At 42.5% G+C, this 20,464-nt stretch overlaps 1 protein-coding gene across 1 annotated transcript in view; it reads left to right on the top strand.

Moving 5' to 3' along the window:
- The window catches only part of LOC143767529 (uncharacterized), a 57,262-nt gene extending 39,681 nt beyond the window's left edge, over nucleotides 1–17,581 (top strand). The window contains exons 6-7 of the mRNA XM_077255940.1: nucleotides 2,032–2,122; nucleotides 15,794–17,581. Of these exons, the coding sequence (XP_077112055.1) occupies nucleotides 2,032–2,122; nucleotides 15,794–16,980 (1,278 nt within the window). The 3' untranslated portion in view covers nucleotides 16,981–17,581. The remainder of the gene's footprint in view (nucleotides 1–2,031; nucleotides 2,123–15,793) is intronic.
- The last annotated feature ends 2,883 nt before the right edge of the window (nucleotides 17,582–20,464 follow it).

Genomic DNA, 20,464 nt, shown 5'->3' with positions numbered 1-20,464 from the left:
TTAGCTTTTTTTTAACGTCTATTTATAGAAACGAACCGCCATAAAGGCAATATTGTGATCAAGAAAACTGGGTGGCCGAAAGGTTAATTGCCTGTCGTTTCACCTCCTTCACCAGCCTTTAATAAATTATTCACCTAAGCAACTCTTTTTTGAACTGAATGAGTGCAGTGATTGTTCATTCTACTATTGATGGGACCATTGGCTCTGTTCACTTGCACCGCCAAACTCCACAATAGTCGAGTGCTAGCTTTTTGTTCTCCCTCCTTTTTATAGGTCACACTCTTTCAGTCATTCCACCACAGGCTTGGAGAAAGGTGGTAGGGGCCCATCCCTCACTACTGGAGTGTGCAAACAACATGCATAGATTGTCCTTTATATTGCAGAGCACCAATGGGTCATCAACATATTAACAAACTTTCAAACATTGTGCCTTTGTTTCTCAAATATAGTAGAACAATACTAGGATTGCAATACCAGGACAGATACAATAATAAGCAGCCAGTCAACAAACGGCTGCCAGCGAACAAGAATTCACTGACAATAAGAGCAAACAGTCATTCTCACATGAACTCTAGCTCATGACCCTGGGCCTACTGAAATAATATGCCTGGATAATTCAGATTAAATGCGATATTGCCACAGGGGGTATTTTCATGATTTTACCATTCACTGTGTCGTGGACATAATAAGTTACTTATCAGCCACCCTATAAGATCAGGGTTGTGCTGAGTTGTCAGTTTAGTAAGTGACAGCTCAGCCTTCCAATCTGTGGCAGGGGCATGCTGAGCTGTCAATATTGTGAGTGACAGTCCAAATGCCCTTCAGGCCAGGGGTGAGCTTGGTTTCTTCCAGTTGTCTCCCATTGTGGATGAATGAATACCTGGCTATTTATCTGGTAGACAGTAACTAATTATTGCCAATTGGAGCCTTAAGGTACCGTCACATTAAGCGACGCTGCAGCGATAGCGACAGCGATGCCGATCGCTGCAGCGTCGCTGTTTGGTCGCTGGAGAGCTGTCACACAGACCGCTCTCCAGCGACCAACGATGCCGAGGTCCCCGGGTAACCAGGGTAAGCATCGGGTTGCTAAGCGCAGGGCCGCGCTTAGTAACCCGATGTTTACCCTGGTTACCAGCGTAAAAGTTAAAAAAACAAACAGCACATACTCACCAGCGCGTCCCCCAGCCTCTGCTTCCTGACACTGACTGAGCTCCGGCCCTAACAGCACAGCGGTGACGTCACCGCTGTGCTTTCACTTTCAGTTTAGGGCCGGCGCTCAGTCAGTGTCAGGAAGCAGAGGCTGGGGGACGCGCTGGTGAGTATGTGCTGTTTGTTTTTTTAACTTTTACGCTGGTAACCAGGGTAAACATCGGGTTACTAAGCGCGGCCCTGCGCTTAGTAACCCGATGTTTACCCTGGTTACCAGTGTAAAATATCGCTGGTATCCTTGCTTTTGCTGTCAAACACGGCGATACACGGCGACCTAGCGACCAAATAAAGTGCAGACCTTCTAGCAGCGACCAGCAATTTCACAGCGGGATCCAGATCGCTGCTGCGTGTCAAATACAGCGATATCGCTATCCAGGTCGCTGCAACGTCACGGATCGCTGGCGATATCGCCTAGTGTGACGGTACCTTTAGTTCGGTGGTGTGTGTCTGCCTTGTTTTCCAAGGCGCTTTGTTTCTGATCTTTTTGTTGCCCGAACTTCGACCTTGTCTTTGGCCATTTGTTTGCCAAGCCCCTTTGTTTCGCTACCTTCCTGGAATTCTGACCTCGGACTGTTAACTGCATATGCTATTCTATTACCCCTCTGTTTAAGATGAGCTCTCTTTGCATTTGATCCCGGACCTCTTGACTACCCTGTCTCCCGACATGTCGGTGAGTAATAACTCAGCGTCACATTTGTGGCTTAGCATCATAAATATTATGTTTTATACTTGTGTAATGAGAACGGTGGAGATGACAGGATTAGAGCTGACTATAGATGTGACTTCTCCTTCTGTCTGTGACTTTTACAATATTTGTTTCAGGGTGAAGATCTGACCCATGTTAATACTACAGAGACATATGCGAGTTGTGATGAGCAATGTGAAGTGGAGATTCCTTTAGTTATCTGCCCGGGTAAGTAGTAACCACTAAATGCAGAGACGTCAGAGATTCTTCTCATTCACTAGTTGACACTGCTTTATCAGTGACATTGTCTGATAATAGCACAATGAAAGGTCACCATTCTCCTGCTAGGCCACTGCATGCTCCTCCACCCCAAACTGTCCCCATTAGTTTGAACATTTACTGGAGTCATTCATTGCTAAATCTGTGAGGCCAGAAAATAAAAATTCCTCCATATTAGTAGAGTAAAAATTATTAAATATAATTTAATCTTGGCAAAATGTGAATTTCTGTAAAATAATAGAAGAATATCCCATTAACCATGTATTTCTAGATAGCACTCCGTCCAGATAAAATTCACGCAAGTTTCTTTAGTCCATGATTTAAAAAAAACGCATAAAAACAACTTACCTTTAGGTTGTTTTTATGCGTTTTTCCTTTTAAATCATGGATTAAATAAATTTGCTTTAATTTATTTGGACGGAGTGCTATCTAGAAATCAACTTTATATCTTACCCAGTGCTGTGTCCACCAGGGGGATCGGCACCCTCCGGCTCCATCACTGCCACCTCTCAGAATTTGGATTTCGGCATTAAGACTCCCCGTCTTCCTCTCCATACCTATCCCATTAACCTTAATTTTCTGTTTCTGTAAAAAAACAACTGTCTTAACTTTAGAGATTCATGATAAACTGCGGAAAATGAAAAAACCTTACACCTCTGCCATATGTCTCTAAGCTAAAACTTAATGCACAATCTCTTCTGAAACGGGGAGCACTAATACGTTTTCTACCTTTTCAGTCAGAACTTATAGGAGCTCCATTGGTAAGAGCTACCAGGTCACAGACTATAATTACCCATAGATGTCACAGTTTTTCTCTACAGTAGTTATTGCACAAGATCCTCTCGCTTTCTGCCATTCCAAATTTTTTTCCTAACCAGGCCCAATATTTCACATCTGAAATGACACTTTATGTAGTAATAATCTTAAAATGTTTAACATATGCTTTTTGGTTGGTGGTTTTGAGTCGTGTGGAAGGAGCGTATAGATGCACGGTACCAAGGGATCCGATGGTGTGTTTGCTGGGTTATGTAGATGAGATTGGAGTAGATAACAACCTGAAGATGGCAATTGCCAGATTGTTTTATATGGCCCGAAAGGTAATAGCACGAAACTGGATAAAGGATGAACCGCCCACAAGAGCAGAATATCTTCAATATGTGAAGCAGGGTCTGACATTGGAAAAAGGGATATATAAGAAAAGAGGGAAAATGGAAATGGTTGGCAAACTGTGGACTTCGTGGCTTGAAATGGATTAGAGGTTAGGTAAAGGGGGCAGGAGAGTTGAGGGCCTGACTCAGTGAAAAAAACACATGACATATGCGGTCCTAATTGTGATGAGATCCATTAAGTATCATTTGTGGAAGTGATATTAAAAGATGTGAGCTGTCTTATTGGGGAGGGGAGGGATAAGTTGGGGATATTGGGGGTTGATACTGGCAAAATTTTGTAATGAAAACAAGACTGTAATATGTAACACGCAATGTTATTCTTAATAAAAATCTATTTGAGTTTGAAAAAAATGCTTAACATGATAAAAGTGATTTTGAGTTTGTTGGGTTTTTCTGTGACACATTGTACTTTTCGTTAGTGGTAATTTTAGGTTCATTTGTTTTGAGTTTATTTATGGAAAAATCTGAAATTTTGGTAATTTTTTTTTAAGAATTATAAAGTTTAAACATTGAATTTGCACACCATTAAAACAAATATTGATGCTATAGAAAATATGTAATAAACAGTCTTTATTGTATTTTTACTTTACGTCGACAGCATTTCTCAAACATCCTTTTAACCCCTTCATGACCCAGCCTATTTTGACCTTAATGACCTGGCCGTTTTTTGCAATTCTGACCAGTGTCCCTTTATGAGGTAATAACTTAGGAACGCTTCAACGGATCCTAGCGGTTCTGAGACTGTTTTTTCGTGACATATTGGGCTTCATGTTAGTGGTAAATTTAGGTCGATAATTTCTGAGTTTATTTGTGAAAAAAATGGAAATTTGGCGAAAATTTTGAAAATTTTGCAATTTTCACATTTTGAATGTTTATCCTGTTAAACCAGAGAGTTATGTGACACAAAATAGTTAATAAATAACATTTCCCACATGTCTACTTTACATCAGCACAGTTTTGGAAACAAAATTTTTTTTTGCTAGGAAGTTATAAGGGTTAAAATTTGACCAGTGATTTCTCATTTTTACAACAAAATTTACAAAACCATTTTTTTTAGGGACCACCTCACATTTGAAGTCAGTTTGAGGGTTCTATATGGCTGAAAATACCCAAAAGTGACACCATTCTAAAAACTGCACCCCTCAAGGTGCTCAAAACCATATTCAAGAAGTTTATTAACCTTTCAGGTGTTTCACAGCAGCAGAAGCAACATGGAAGGAAAAAATGAACATTTAACTTTTTAGTCACAAAAATGATCTTTTAGAAACAATTTTTTTATTTTCCCAAGGGTAAAAGTAGAAACTGGACCACGAAGGTTGTTGTCCAATTTGTCCTGAGTACGCTGATACCTCATATGTGGGGGTAAACCACTGTTTGGGCGCACGGCAGGGCTCGGAAGGGAAGGAGCGCCATTTGACTTTTTGAAGGAAAAATTGGCTCCAATCTTTAGCAAACACCATGTCGCGTTTGGAGAGCCCCCGTGTGCCTAAACATTGGAGCTCCCCCACAAGTGACCCCATTTTGGAAACTAGACCCCACAAGGAACTTATCTAGAGGCATAATAAGCACTTTAAACCCCCAGGTGCTTCACAAATTGATCTGTAAAAATGAAAAAGTACTTTTTTTTCACACAAAATTTCTTTTAGCCTCAATTTTTTCATTTTCACATGGGCAACAGGAGAAAATGGATCCTAAAATTTGTTGGGCAATTTCTCCTGAGTACGCCGATACCTCACATGTGGGGGTAAACCATTGTATGTGTGCACGGCAAGGCTCGGAAGGGAAGGCGCGCCATTTGACTTTTTGAATGGAAAATTAGCTCCAATCGTTAGCGGACACCATGTCGCGTTTGGAGAGCCCCTGTGTGCCTAAATATTGGAGCTCCCCTACAAGTGACCCCATTTTAGAAACTAGACCCCCCAAGGAACTTATCTAGATGCATAGTGAGCACTTTAAACCCCCAGGTGCTTTACCGAAGTTTATACCGCAGAGCCGTGAAAATAAAAAATAATTTTTCTTTCCTCAAAAATGATTTTTAGCCCGGAATTTTTTATTTTCCCAAGGGTAACAGGAGAAATTGGACCCCAAATGTTGTTGTCCAGTTTGTCCTGAGTACGATGATACCCCATATGTGGGGGTAAACCACTGTTTGGGCGCACCGCAGGGCTCGGAAGGGAAGGCACGCCATTTGGCTTTTTGAATGGAAAATTAGCTCCAGTCATTAGCGGACACCATGTCGCGTTTGGAGAGCCCCTGTGTGCCTAAACATTGGAGCTCCCTGACAAGTGACCCCATTTTGGAAACTAGACCTCCCAAGGAACTAATCTAGATGTGTGGTGAGCACTTTGAACCCCCAAGTGCTTCACAGAAGTTTATAACGCAGAGCCATGAAAATAAAAAAAATAATTTTTCTTTTCTCAAAAATTATTTTTTAGCCCACAATTTTTTATTTTCACAAGGGTAACAGGAGAAATTGGACCCCAAAAGTTGTTGTCCAGTTTCTCCTGAGTACGCTGATACCCCATATGTGGGGGTAAACCACTGTTTGGGCACACGTCGGGGTTCGGAAGGGAAGTAGTGACGTTTTGAAATGCAGACTTTGATGGAATGCTCTGCGGGCGTCACGTTGCGTTTGCAGAGCCCCTGATGTGCCTAAACAGTAGAAACTCCCCACAAGTAACCCCATTTTGGAAACTAGACCCCCCAAGGAACTTATCTAGATGTGTGGTGAGCACTTTGATCCCCCAAGTGCTTCACAGAAGTTTATAACGCAGAGCCGTGAAAATAATAAATGTGTTTTCTTTCCTCAAAAATATTTTTTTAGCCCAGAATTTTTTAATTTTCCCAAGGATAACAGGAGAAATTTGACTGCAAGAGTTGTTGTCCAGTTTCTCCTGAGTATGCTGATACCCCATATGTGGGGGAAAACCACTGTTTGGGCACATGCCGGGGCTCGGAAGGGAAGTAGTGATGCTTTGGAATGCAGACTTTGATGGAATGGCCTGCGGGCATCATGTTACGTTTGCAGATCCCCTGATGTGCCTAAACAGTAGAAACCCCCCACAAGTGACCCCATTTTGGAAACTAGACCCCACAAGGAACTTATCTAGATATGTGGTGAGCACTTTGAACCCCCAAGTGCTTCACAGAAGTTTACAACGCAGAGCCTTGAAAATAAAAAAACATTTTTCTTTCCTCAAAAATGATGTTTTAGCAAGCAATTTTTTATTTTCACAAGGGTAACAGGAGAAATTGGACCCCAATAGTTGTTGCCCAGTTTGTCCTCAGTATGCTGGTACCCCATATGTGGGGGTAAACCACTGTTTGGGCGCACGTCAGGGCCCGGAAGGGAGGGAGCACCATTTGACTTTTTGAACGCAAGATTGGCTGGAATGTTATGATCCTAGTGGCAAGGATCGCAGGTCGGACTGCTAAGTAACTGAACAGACTACTAGCTCTGGGGAAGTGGTAACTAGAGGTCTCAGTGGAAGACCCCAAAGATATAGAATAGCCCCCCACAAATATTAACGGTGAGTTAAGGGGAAAGCACAAACGCAGAGATGAAATCAGATTTAGCAAATGAGGCCCGCTAATACTAGATAGCAGAAAATAGGAAGGAAACTGTGCGGTCAATAAAAAACCCTATTCAAAATATCCACGCAGAGATTGCTCGAGCCCCCACACCAACTAACGGTGCGGGGGAAGCAACTCCATACCCCAGAGCTTACCAGCAAAAAGAAATCACATGTTAGCAAGCTGGATTAGACTCATCATACACAGAAATCATATTGCAGGCAGATGAGCAAAAAATATTCAAGCAAAACTTAGCTTATCCTGAAGAGGAAGAAAACGAGATAATCAGGAGTAATCAGAATAGCACTGAATACATTGACAGCCGGCAACAAGTGGAAGTGAAGCAGAGCTAAATAGGAGCCTCCCTGGTGAATAAAGAGGCAGCTGATCCAGCAGACCCGCAGGATAATAAACCAAACCACCAGGGGGAGCCAAAAAACCAAAGTCACACAATACCATCTGTGACCACAAGAGGGAGCCTGAAAACAGAGTTCACAACAGTACCCCCCCTTGAGGAGAGGTCACCGAACCCTCATCAAAACCCCCAGGGCGATCAGGGTGAGCCACATGGAAGGCACGAACCAAATCGGCCGCATGAACATCAGAGGCGACAACCCAGGAATTATCCTCCTGACCATAGCCTTTCCACTTAACCAAATACTGAAGCCTCCATCTAGAAATACGAGAATCCAGGATCTTCTCCACCACGTATTCCAATTCTCCCTCAACCAGCACAGGGGCAGGAGGCTCAACCGAAGGAACCACAGGCACCACATACCTCCGCAACAACGACCGATGGAACACATTATGAATAGCAAACGATGCCGGGAGGTCCAAACGAAATGACACAGGGTTAAGGACTTCCTTATAAGGACCGATAAACCGAGGCTTAAACTTAGGAGAGGAGACCTTCATAGGAACAAAGCAAGAAGACAACCACACCAAATCCCCAATGCAAAGTCGGGGACCCACACAGCGACGGCGGTTGGCAAAGCGCTGAGCCTTCTCTTGTGACAGCTTCAAATTGTCCACCACATGATTCCAAATCTGATGCAACCTATCCACCACAACATCCACTCCAGGACAGTCAGAAGACTCCACCTGACCCGAGGAAAAACGAGGATGAAACCCTGAATTACAAAAAAAAGGCGAAACCAAAGTAGCAGAACTAGCCCGATTATTAAGGGCAAACTCGGCCAATGGCAAAAAAGTCACCCAGTCGTCCTGATCAGCAGAAACAAAACATCTTAAATAGGTTTCCAAAGTCTGATTAGTGCGCTCGGTTTGGCCATTCGTCTGAGGATGGAAGGCCGACGAAAAAGACAAATTAATGCCCATCTTAGCACAAAAGGTCCGCCAAAATCTAGACACAAACTGGGATCCTCTGTCGGAAACAATATTTTCAGGGATCCCGTGCAAACGAACCACATTTTGAAAAAAACAGAGGAACCAACTCGGAGGAGGAAGGCAACTTAGGCAAGGGCACCAAATGGACCATTTTAGAAAAACGATCACACACCACCCAAATGACCGACATTCTCTGAGAGACAGGGAGATCTGAAATAAAATCCATGGAAATGTGCGTCCAAGGCCTCTTCGGGACAGGCAAAGGCAACAACAAGCCACTGGCACGAGAACAGCAAGGCTTAGCCCGAGCACAAATTCCACAAGACTGCACAAAGGAACGCACATCCCGCGACAAGGAAGGCCACCAGAAGGACCTAGCCACCAAATCTCTGGTACCAAAAATCCCAGGATGGCCTGCCAACACCGAAGAATGAACCTCGGAAATAACTCTGCTGGTCCATCTATCCGGGACAAACAGTCTCTCCGGTGGACAACGGTCAGGTCTATCCGCCTGAAACTCCTGCAGCACTCGTCGCAAATCTGGGGAGATGGCAGACAAAATCACCCCTTTCTGAGGATACCAGCTGGCTCTGAATCACCAGGAGAGTCAGGCACAAAACTCCTAGAAAGAGCATCAGCCTTCACATTCTTCGAACCAGGCAGGTATGAGACCACGAAATCAAAACGAGAGAAAAACAACGACCAACGAGCCTGTCTAGGATTCAGCCGCTTGGCCGACTCGAGATAAATCAAATTCATGTGATCAGTCAAGACCACCACACGATGCTTAGCTCCCTCGAGCCAATGTCGCCACTCTTCAAATGCCCACTTCATAGCCAACAACTCCCGATTACCAACATCATAATTCCGCTCGGCAGGCGAAAACTTTCTTGAAAAGAAAGCACATGGCTTCATCACAGAGCCATCAGAGCTTCTCTGCGACAAAACAGCCCCCGCTCCAATCTCAGAAGCATCAACCTCGACCTGGAAAGGAAGGGAGACGTCTGGCTGACATAAGACCGGAGCCGAAGAAAACTGGCGCTTCAGCTCCCGAAAGGCCTCCACAGCCGCAGGAGACCAATTAGTAACATCAGAACCCTTCTTGGTCAAATCCGTCAATGGCTTAACAACACCAGAAAAATTAGCGATGAAGTGACGGTAAAAATTAGCAAAACCCAAGAACTTCTGAAGACTCTTAACAGATGTAGGCTGAGTCCAGTCATGAATAGCCTGAACCTTGACTGGGTCCATCTCAATAGCAGAAGGAGAAAAAATGAAACCCAAAAAAGAGACCTTCTGGACTCCAAAAAGACATTTTGAGCCCTTCACAAATAAAGTATTGGCACGCAGGACCTGAAACACCATCCTGACCTGCTTAACATGGGACTCCCAATCATCCGAAAAAAACAGAATATCATCCAGATACACAATCATAAATTTATCCAGATATTCGCAGAAGATGTCGTGCATAAAGGACTGAAAGACAGAAGGAGCGTTAGAAAGTCCAAAAGGCATCACCAAGTACTCAAAATGGCCTTCGGGCGTATTAAATGCAGTTTTCCATTCATCACCCTGCTTAATACGCACAAGGTTATACGCACCACGAAGATCTATCTTGGTGAACCAACTAGACCCCTTAATGCGAGCAAACAGATCAGATAACAATGGCAAAGGATACTGAAATTTGACCGTGATTTTGTTTAGAAGGCGATAATCAATACAAGGTCTCAAGGAACCATCCTTCTTAGCCACAAAAAAGAACCCCGCACCAAGAGGGGAGGAGGAGGGGCGAATAAGTCCTTTCTCCAAAGACTCCTTTATATAACTCCGCATAGCAGCATGCTCCGGCACTGACAAATTGAAAAGTCGTCCCTTAGGAAACTTACTACCAGGAATCAAATTTATAGCACAATCACAATCCCTATGAGGAGGTAGAGAACTGAGTTTGGGCTCATCAAATACATCCTGGTAATCTGACAAAAACACAGGGACCTCAGAAGGAGTGGATGAAGCAATTGACACCACAGGAGCGTCGCCATGAATTCCCTGACAACCCCAACTTGACACAGACATTGCTTTCCAATCCAGGACTGGATTATGAGTCTGCAACCATGGCAGGCCCAACACGACAACATCATGCAAATTATGCAATACAAGAAAGCGAATCACCTCCTGATGAACAGGAGTCATGCACATGGTCACTTGTGTCCAGTACTGAGGTTTATTCGTAGCCAATGGTGTAGCATCAATTCCCCTTAGTGGAATAGGGAATTTTAAAAGCTCCAAAACAAAACCACAGCGCCTGGCAAATGACAAATCCATCAGACTCAGGGCAGCACCTGAATCCACAAAAGCCATAACCGGGTAAGATGACAGGGAACAAATCAGGGTAACAGACAAAATAAACTTAGGCTGTAAAGTACCGATGGTGACAGATTTATCAATCTTTTTTGTGCGCTTAGAGCATGCTGAGATAACATGAGCTGAGTCACCACAGTAAAAGCACAACCCATTTTGCCGTCTATAATTTTGCCGTTCACTTCTGGTCAGAATTCTATCACATTGCATAGACTCAGGTGTCTGTTCAGAAGACACCGCCAAATGGTGCGCAGGTTTGTGCTCCCGCAAACGCCGATCAATCTGAATGGCCAGAGTCATTGACTCATTCAGACCTGCAGGCGTAGGGAACCCCACCATGACATTCTTAATGGCTTCAGAAAGACCTTTTCTGAAATTTGCAGCCAGGGCACACTCATTCCATTGAGTAAGCACCGACCATTTCCGAAATTTCTGGCAGTACACCTCTGCATAATCTTGCCCCTGAGAGAGGGCCAGCAACGCTTTTTCAGCCTGGTTCTCAAGATTAGGTTCCTCATAGAGCAATCCAAGGGCCAGAAAAAACGCATCCACACTGAGCAACGCAGGATCCCCTGGAGCCAATGCGAAAGCCCAATCTTGAGGATCGCCACGCAAGAAAGAAATAATAATCTTAACTTGCTGAACAGAATCCCCAGAGGAACGAGGTTTCAAAGAAAGAAACAACTTGCAATTGTTCTTAAAATTCAGGAACCTAGATCTATCTCCAGAAAACAACTCCGGAATAGGTATTCTAGTCTCTGACATAGGACTGTGCACAACAAAATCCTGAATACTTTGTACCCTTGCAGCAAGATGATCTACACTGGAGGCTAAACTCTGGATATCCATATCAGCAGCTGAACTCAGAGCCACACCAAGATTAAGAGGAGGAGAGAAGCCAGACACACAGCAGCTAGACACACGGCAGCAAAAAAAAAAAAAATATCTCCAAGCTTCTTTTCTCCTGCTTTTGCCATGCAATTAACACTTTATAGGCCGGCTGTACTGTTTGCAAAAAAGGACAAAGGAATGGATAGAACTGTATGAGTCAGTGAACCCCCCGTGAGCTGGATACAACCAGCTGTGGACACGCACATCTACTGTTATGATCCTAGTGGCAAGGATCGCAGGTCGGACTAGCTAAGTAACTGAACAAACTACTAGCTCTGGGGAAGTGGTAACTAGATTGACCGCAACCTGATCCTATCCGCAAACAACTATAGGCAGCCGTGGAACGTTACCTAAAAATCCTAGACGTCTCGTCGCGGCCTGAGAAACTGACTATTCCTGGAGGGAAAGTAAGTCCTCACTTGCCTCAGTGGAAGACCCCAAAGATATAGAATAGCCCCCCACAAATATTAACGGTGAGTTAAGGGGAAAGCACAGACGCAGAGATGAAATCAGATTTAGCAAATGAGGCCCGCTAATACTAGATAGCAGAAAATAGGAAGGAAACTGTGCGGTCAATAAAAAACCCTATTCAAAATATCCACGCAGAGATTGCTCGAGCCCCCGCACCAACTAACGGTGCGGGGGAAGCAACTCCATACCCCAGAGCTTACCAGCAAAAAGAAATCACATGTTAGCAAGCTGGACTAGACTCATCATACACAGAAATCATATTGCAGGCAGATGAGCAAAAAATATTCAAACAGAACTTAGCTTATCCTGAAGAGGAAGAAAACGAGATAATCAGGAGTAATCAGAATAGCACTGAATACATTGACAGCCGGCAACAAGTGGAAGTGAAGCAGAGCTAAATAGGAGCCTCCCTGGTGAATAACGAGGCAGCTGATCCAGCAGACCCGCAGGATAATAAACCAAACCACCAGGGGGAGCCAAAAAAACAAAGTCACACAATACCATCTGTGACCACAAGAGGGAGCCTGAAAACAGAGTTCACAACACTGGAATCAATGGTGGCGCCATGTTGCGTTTGGAGACCCCTGATGTGCCTAAACAGTGGAAACCCCTCAATTCTAACTCCAACACTAACCCCAACACACCCTTAACCCTAATGCCAACTCTAGCCATAACCCTAATCACAACCCTAACCCCAACACACCCCTAACCACAACCCTAACCCCAACACACCCCTAACCCTAATCCCAACCCTAACGCTAATCCTAACCCTAACCACAACCCTAACCCCAACACACCCCTAACCATAACCCTAACCACAAGCCTAATCTTAACCCTATTTCCAACCCTAGCCCTAATTCCAACCCTAACTCTAATTCCAACCCTAACCCTAAGGCTATGTGCCCACGTTGCGGATTCGTGTGAGATTTTTTCGCACCATTTTTGAAAAATCCGCAGGTAAAAGGCACTGCGTTTTACATGCAGATTTACCGCAGATTTCCAGTGTTTTTTTGTTTTTTGTGCGGATTACAACTGCGGATTGCGATTGAGGAACAGGTGTAAAACGCTGCGGAATCCACACAAAGAATTGACATGCTGCGGAAAATACAACGCAGCATTTCTGCGTGGTATTTTCCGCACCATGGGCACAGCGGATTTGGTTTTCCATAGGTTTACATGGTACTGTAAACCTGATGGAACACTGCTACGAATCTGCAGCGGCCAATCCGCTGCGGATCCGCAGCCAAATCCGCACCATGTGCACATAGCCTAATTCTAAGGGTATGTGCACATGCTGCGGAAAACGCTGCGGATCCGCAGCAGCGTTTCCGCAGCTGCGGGTCCGCAGCAGTTTCCCATGAGTTTACAGTTGAATGTAAACCTATGGGAAACAAAAAACGCTGTGCACATGCTGCGGAAAAAACTGCGTGGAAACGCAGCGGTTTACATTCCGCAGCATGTCACTTCTTTCTGCAGATTCCGCAGCGGTTTTACAACTGTTCCAATAGAAAACGCAGTTGTAAAACCGCAGTGAAATCTGCAGAAAAAACGCGGTAAATCCGCAGCGGTTTTGCACTGCGGATTTATCAAATCCGCTGCGGAAAAATCCGCAGAGTACCAGAATACGTGTGCACATAGCCTTACCCTAGCCCTAACCCTACCCCTAACCCCACCCCTAACCCTAACTCTACCCCTAACCCTAGTGGAAAAAAATATATATATATTTTCTTTATTTTATTATTGTCCCTACCTATGGGGGTGATAAAGGGGGGGGGGTTAATTTACTTTTTTTTATTTTGATCACTGTGATGGGTTATATCACAGTGATCAAAATGTACATGGAACGAATCTACCGGCCTGCAGATTCAGCGGGCGCACTGCGCATGCGCCCGCCATTTTGGAAGATGGCGGCGCCCAGGGAGAAGACGGACCGACTCCGGGAGGATCGGTAAGTATGAAGGGGTGGTGGGGGGGTGGATCGGAGCACAGGGGGGTGGATCGGAGCCCGGGGGGAGGCGGACACGAGGACGGGGGAGCGGACAGGCGGACGCAGGGGAGTACGGGACTGAACGGAGGACCAGGGAGCAGATCGGTGGCAGTGGGGGGGGGGCAGATCAGGATTTCCAGCCATGGCCGATGATATTGCAGCATCGGCCATGGCTGGATTGCAATATTTCACCATTTTCATAGGTGAAATATTGCAAATTGCTCTGATTGGCTGTTGCACTTTCAACAGCCAATCAGAGCGATCGTAGCCACGTGGGGGCAAAGCCACACCGCCTGGGCTAAAGTACCACTCCCCCTGTCCCTGCAGATCGGGTGAAATTGGAGTTAACCCTTTCACCCGATCTGCAGGGACGCGATCCCTCCATGACGCATATGGTGCGTCACAGGTCGGATTGGCACCGACTTTCATGACGCAGCGTATGCGTCAAAGGTCGGGAAGGGGTTAATTTTTAAGTTTTTAAAAGGCTTAAACAACTAATTATATGTTCAAGGAAATTTATAAAACCTGTTTTTTTATGGCCAAATTACTTTTGGTGTTACTTACATGAACCACATTTAGGAAGTTTAACTCTTCAGGTGTATCACAATAAATATTGATGTAGGCCCAATATTTTAAAATTTGACAAGGGGAAATAGAAAAAAATGGACATCGCAATATATTTTGCAACTTCTCCTAAATCCGACAGTATTATACTGTTTGGGCACATGGCAGGGTTCAGAAGGAAAGGAGTGCCATTTGGCTGTGAGAATACAGATTTTACTGGAATAGTTTCAGGCACCATTTGCCGATCAACTAAGGTGTCAGGAAGGCTGAAAAAGCAGAGGAAGACTGCATAAAATTTACTCCGTTTCCCTCAGTGAATTCATGTTTAGGGGTAGTGAGTATTTTGGCTGCACATGTTTTGTCTGCAAACTAACACACAGTAGATGTCAGAGAATCACAATTGCAAATATGCCATTTTTGTACCCAATAAGTGTTGCCCAGCTTGTGCTTCTGGAGACCCGCACTCTGTAAATGTTTAAGTGGGTTCTTCCCATTACTGCAATGCTAAACATGTGGATGCTAACAGACTTTGGGCACACTGTAAGACTCAAGAGTAGGGTTGAGCGACTTTTACTTTTTTAGGATCGAGTCGAGTTTCGCGAAACCTGACTTTGTCAAAAGTCGAGTCGAGTGAAATCGGCCGATTATGGCGCTAAGTCGGGGATCGACCAAAACCCAATGTAAATTAATTGGCTAGCATCTCTCTCTCTCTCTCTCTCTCTCTCTCCCTCCGTCGTCCCTGCAAAGCAAAGGTTGTGTTGGACTGTGGAAATCGCTACATCTCAAACGGTAAGATGGCAGTTATACCCCCTGTGACGCCGCAGAAAGCAAGCCGGAACCTATGTCATCGCGCTGCCCACACTCCTTCATTGGCTGAAAAATGTTGGGGAAAGCGTCATATGAAACGCGACTTTGGCGCGAAGATCGCCGACCGCATGGCCGATCCCACAGTGGGATCGGGTCGGGTTTCATGAAACCCGACTTTGCCGAAAGTCGGCGATTTTTTAATTTGTCCGATCCGTTTCGCTCAACCCTACTCAAGAGCGAGGGGGACATTTGGTTTTGGGAATGCAGATTTAGCTGGATTGATTTATGGAGGCCATGTTGCTTTTCAAGGTTTAGTGTTAGATTTTTAAAATGTTTTTGTTTTAGTAAATAATTGAATTTTGCTACATAATGTGCCATTTCTTGGTATTTTAGAAATGTTATAAAAATGTAATTCATCTTAATTATTTCAAAAATAATCTTTGTTCTTGGCAGATGACTGTACCAGGAGATCAGAGGGACAATTGAAATCTTCAATTTTTAAATTAGATGAATTTGATATTAATCAAGATATAACTGACACCTTTACCAATATTCCAGATATATCTTCATCCTTTCACAGCAAAGATCTATTATCTGATCCTTCTAAACAAGTCTCATCTTCTGATTCATCACAGACTATTAAGAAAAACAATAGTTGCAAAAGAGGCATTAAAAATCTAACTGTTCTTACAGCAAACAAGCAATTTTCAAGTTTAGAATGTGAAAAAAGTATTTCCCTCAAAATGTCTTTTGTTACAAATCCAAAAATTCACCTAGAGGAGAATAGATTTTCTTCTTCAGAGTATGGGAAAAATCTTAAGCACAAATTGGAACATGTTAGCCAAAAAAGAGTTCACACAGGGAAGAAGTCATATTCATGTTCCGAATGTGGGAAATGTTTTGCAAAGAAACTACATTTTGTGGCACATCAAAGAACTCACACAGGGGAGAAGCCATTTTCATGTTCAGAATGTGGGAAATGTTTTGCATATAAATCAATTATCATTGTACATCAGAGAACTCACACAGGGGAGAAGCCATTTTCATGTTCAGAATGTGGTAAATGTTTTGCAAAGAAATCACAATGTGTTGCACATCAGAGAACGCACACAGGGGAGAAGCCATTTTCATGTTCAGAATGTGAGAAATGTTTTGCAAATAAATCAAATCTTGTTGCACATCAGAGAACGCACACAGGGGAGAAGCCATTTTCATGTTCAGAATGTGAGAAATGTTTTGCAAAGAAATCAAATTTTGTTATACATCAGAGAACTCACACAGGGGAGAAGCCATTTTCATGTTCAGAATGTGGGAAATGTTTTGCAAAGAAATCACAATGTGTTGCACATCAGAGATTTCACACAGGGGAGAAGCCATTTTCATGTTCAGGATGTAAGAAATGTTTTGCAGATAAATCAAGTCTTGTTATACATCAGAGAAGTCACACAGGGGAGAAACCATTTTCATGTTCAGAATGTGGGAAATGTTTTGCAAATAAATCAAATTTTGTTATACATCAGAGAACTCACACAGGGGAGAAGCCATTTTCATGTTCAGAATGTGGGAAATGTTTTGCAAAGAAATCCCAATTATATACACATCAGAGAAGTCACACATCCATTTTCATGTTCAGAAAGTAAGAAATATTTTGTCAACAAAAGGAGTCTTTCTAAACATCAAATATCTCACAAAGTGAGAAGTCATTCGCATACCTACAATGTGGGAAATACTTTACTGAAAAATCATGTTTTGTTAACCACAAAAGAAATTTCACACAGGAAAAAATCTAATATTTTTGACAAACTATACAAGAAAACACATAACAGAGAGTTAAAGTAATGACAAAAAAAGTAAATGAGAAGGCAAGTGAGAACTTACCTTTGAATGAAAACATATACAGTTACCAATAAACATCTGTTATCTAAAATGCAAATTAAATGAAATATTCCATCTGCATTGAATATTTCAGTCATATATTTATTCGCTTATTGGATAAGAGTATTACTACACCTCCCCTTAAGCCTCCCAGAAACACCCAACATTCTTCCTCCCTCTTCTTCCTAACTCCTAGTCTCGGCAATCTACCATTCATCAATCTCTTTCAACTCACATTCTCCATGTGTGAACAAACATCATCATTAACTTTTCTGTACTGTGATAATAAACGTTCATATTGAAAATTACCATTTACATATACAGTTAAAACCAGAAATTTACATACAATATATAAAATTACACATATGCATGTTTTTCTCAATATCTGATGTGAAATCAGAATAAACCTTTCCCGTTTTAGGTCAACTAGGATTACCATCATTATTAATATTTGCCAGTTGTAAGTATAATGAATGAGAGAATGTTTAAAGGCATTTTTATTACTTACTGCAAAGTCAAAAGTTTACATACATCTCATAGTATTTGGCACCATTACTCTTAAACTGAGTGACTTGGTCAAACGTTTGGGATCTTCTTCCACGATCTTCTCACAATATTTGGTTGGAATTTGGGCCTATTCCTCCTGACAAAACTGGTGTAACTGATCCAAATTTGTAGGTCGCCTTGCTCGCATCTGCCTTTTCAGCTTTGTCCATAAATTTTCAGTAGGATCAGGGCTTTGTAATGTCCACTCCAAAACATTGACTTTTTTTATCCTTAAGCCACTTTGTTATCATTTTGGCAGTATACGTTGGGTTATTGTCAATTTGGGAGATGCATTTCCACCCAAGCTTTAACTTCCTGGCTGATGTCTTGAGGTGTTGTTTCAGTATTGCCACATAATCTTCTTTTCTCATGATGCAATCTATTCTGTGGAGTGCACCAGTCTCTCCTGCAGCAAAACAACCCCACAACATGATGGTGCCACCCCTATATTTCACAGTTGGGATGGTGTTCCTAGGCTTTCAAGCTTCTCCCTTTTTCCTCCAAACGTAATGATGGTCATTATGCCTAACAAGTTCGATTTTATTTTCATCAGACTACAGGACATGTCTCCAAAAATGAAGTCTTGTGTGCATTTGCAAGCATTTATCTGCCTTTTTTATGTTTCTTTTGGAGTAATGTCTTCTTGGCAGAGTGGCCTTTCAGCCCATGTTGATACAGTAATGGTTTCACGGTTTATATTAACACAATCTTACCAGCTTCCACCATCATATTCACAAGGTGTTTTGCTTTTATCCTTGAATTGATATGCACTTGTCTGACCAAAGCACTCTCTGACACAGAACCCATCTCCTTTCTCAGCAGTATGATGGCTTGACATTCCCATCTTGTTTGTACTTTCATATAATTGTTTGTACAGATGAACGAGGCACCTTCAAGTATCTTAAAATTGTACCCAAGGATGAGTTAGACTTGTGCAAGTCCACAATTCTCTTCCTGATATTCTGGCTGATTTCTTGAGACTTTCCCATGATGCTACACAAAGAAGCAGTGTGTTTCAGGTGTGCATTAAAATACATCCACAGGTGTGTCTCTAATTAACTGAGATGTTGCCAAAAAAACTATCAGAAGTTTCTAAACACATGACATAATCATATGGGCAGTCCAGAATTGTTTAAAGGCATAGTAATCTTAGTGTATGTAAACTTTTGACTTTGCAGTAAGTAATAAAAATGCCTTAAACATTCTCTCTCTCTCTGTCTCTCTCTCTCATTATTCTGTCATTTGGCAAATATTGATAATTATGGAAATCCTAATTGACCTAAAACGGGAAAGGTTTATTCTGATTTCATGTCAGATATTGAGAAAAATATGCATATGTGTCTTTTTATATAGTGTTTGTATACTTCTGGTTTCAACTGTATGATCCATTCCTTTGTTAGAAAGTCTGGTGTGATCCATTCCAATTAAAATATAATGTCTCCCTCTCTCCATTTCCCTTATCTCAATTTGAAACTCTGGGGTAAGATTATCTATTCAGAGACCCCTGTACAGAAATATTAGGAATACATAAACATCACATATTTTATACAGAGGTATAGTGCTATCTTCATAGTTCTTTATACAAGGACATATAGATCAGACAAGGTCCTCATATTTATGCAGTTTCTATTACGGTATTTTCAAGCGCTCTTTATATGAACAAGATCAGAGTCTCTCATTATAGCAAGTAGAGAAGCTCCAGGGACAAAGGCCCCATGTTGTGCTAACAAGCTGGAGGCCCCAGGCCCATAGAATCTGGGCACCGTGCCACAATACTTTCATTTTGTTTTTAGTGTTTCTTTTAGAATAAATCACTTTCATACAGTTCTGTAGTAATGATTTTGTTATCACGTTTTGTAGCAGGGTTCATCTAAATCCATCTAAATGTTAAAAATATATATGCCACAAACAATTAATGTCCTACCGAAGTTTTACCGTGTATGTTCAGTGTCGATTTTTCTACATTCTGTAATAAAAAAAACCACATGGAGTCTCCAGCCAAACCTGCTGATTATGATTTTACAATTGTAATGACTTTACTTCATAAAATTCTGTTCTATGTATCAAAGTTGTGTTAGACCTGGAACTATTGATAAAAACATCTAGGAGGGAGGTAAAATTCCTCCAGAAAAGGAGGGCAATCAGAGCACAGACGAATGACTGTAGCTGGTCAGAGGCTGTCCACACACCCTGATCTCACTAAATGTTATTAGGTGTCTGCCTCTTACTAGAAGCCAGGAGGAGACCATGCCCTTGATCTGTGACATAACGTCCCAGAATAGAGAACCATCACTGTGAACAGTAGATACTGTCCGGATTAGAAACAGCGCTATGGATATCAGTTCTGTAGTTTATGATGGTTTTTCCACGAGAATACTTTATGTCCCTGGGATATCCTGTTAAAGGTTGGCTTTTGCTGCAAGGTAGTAGAGCAACAGGTTTGGAAGTGCCAGTCGTCCATCATCCTTAGCCATTTATAGTACTTCTAGTTTTAGTCTCTGGTGACCTCTGCTAAAAGTCAGATCTGTGAAATACACATTTATATAGAGAAGATGATTACGTGGGAGCCAAATAGGAGCATTGTGTTCTTTGTGCAGTAACTGTGGCATTATCAGCATTTTATCAGGTTCAACCTTCCCACTACAGATGAACTTTATGTAATGATTCATTGTTTTATCTTTTGTAACAACTGTTGTAGGTTCA

The sequence above is a fragment of the Ranitomeya variabilis genome, chromosome 4 (genome assembly GCF_051348905.1).
Source record: "Ranitomeya variabilis isolate aRanVar5 chromosome 4, aRanVar5.hap1, whole genome shotgun sequence".
NCBI lineage: Eukaryota > Metazoa > Chordata > Amphibia > Anura > Dendrobatidae > Ranitomeya > Ranitomeya variabilis.
This window is presented reverse-complemented; position numbering and strand designations above follow the sequence as displayed.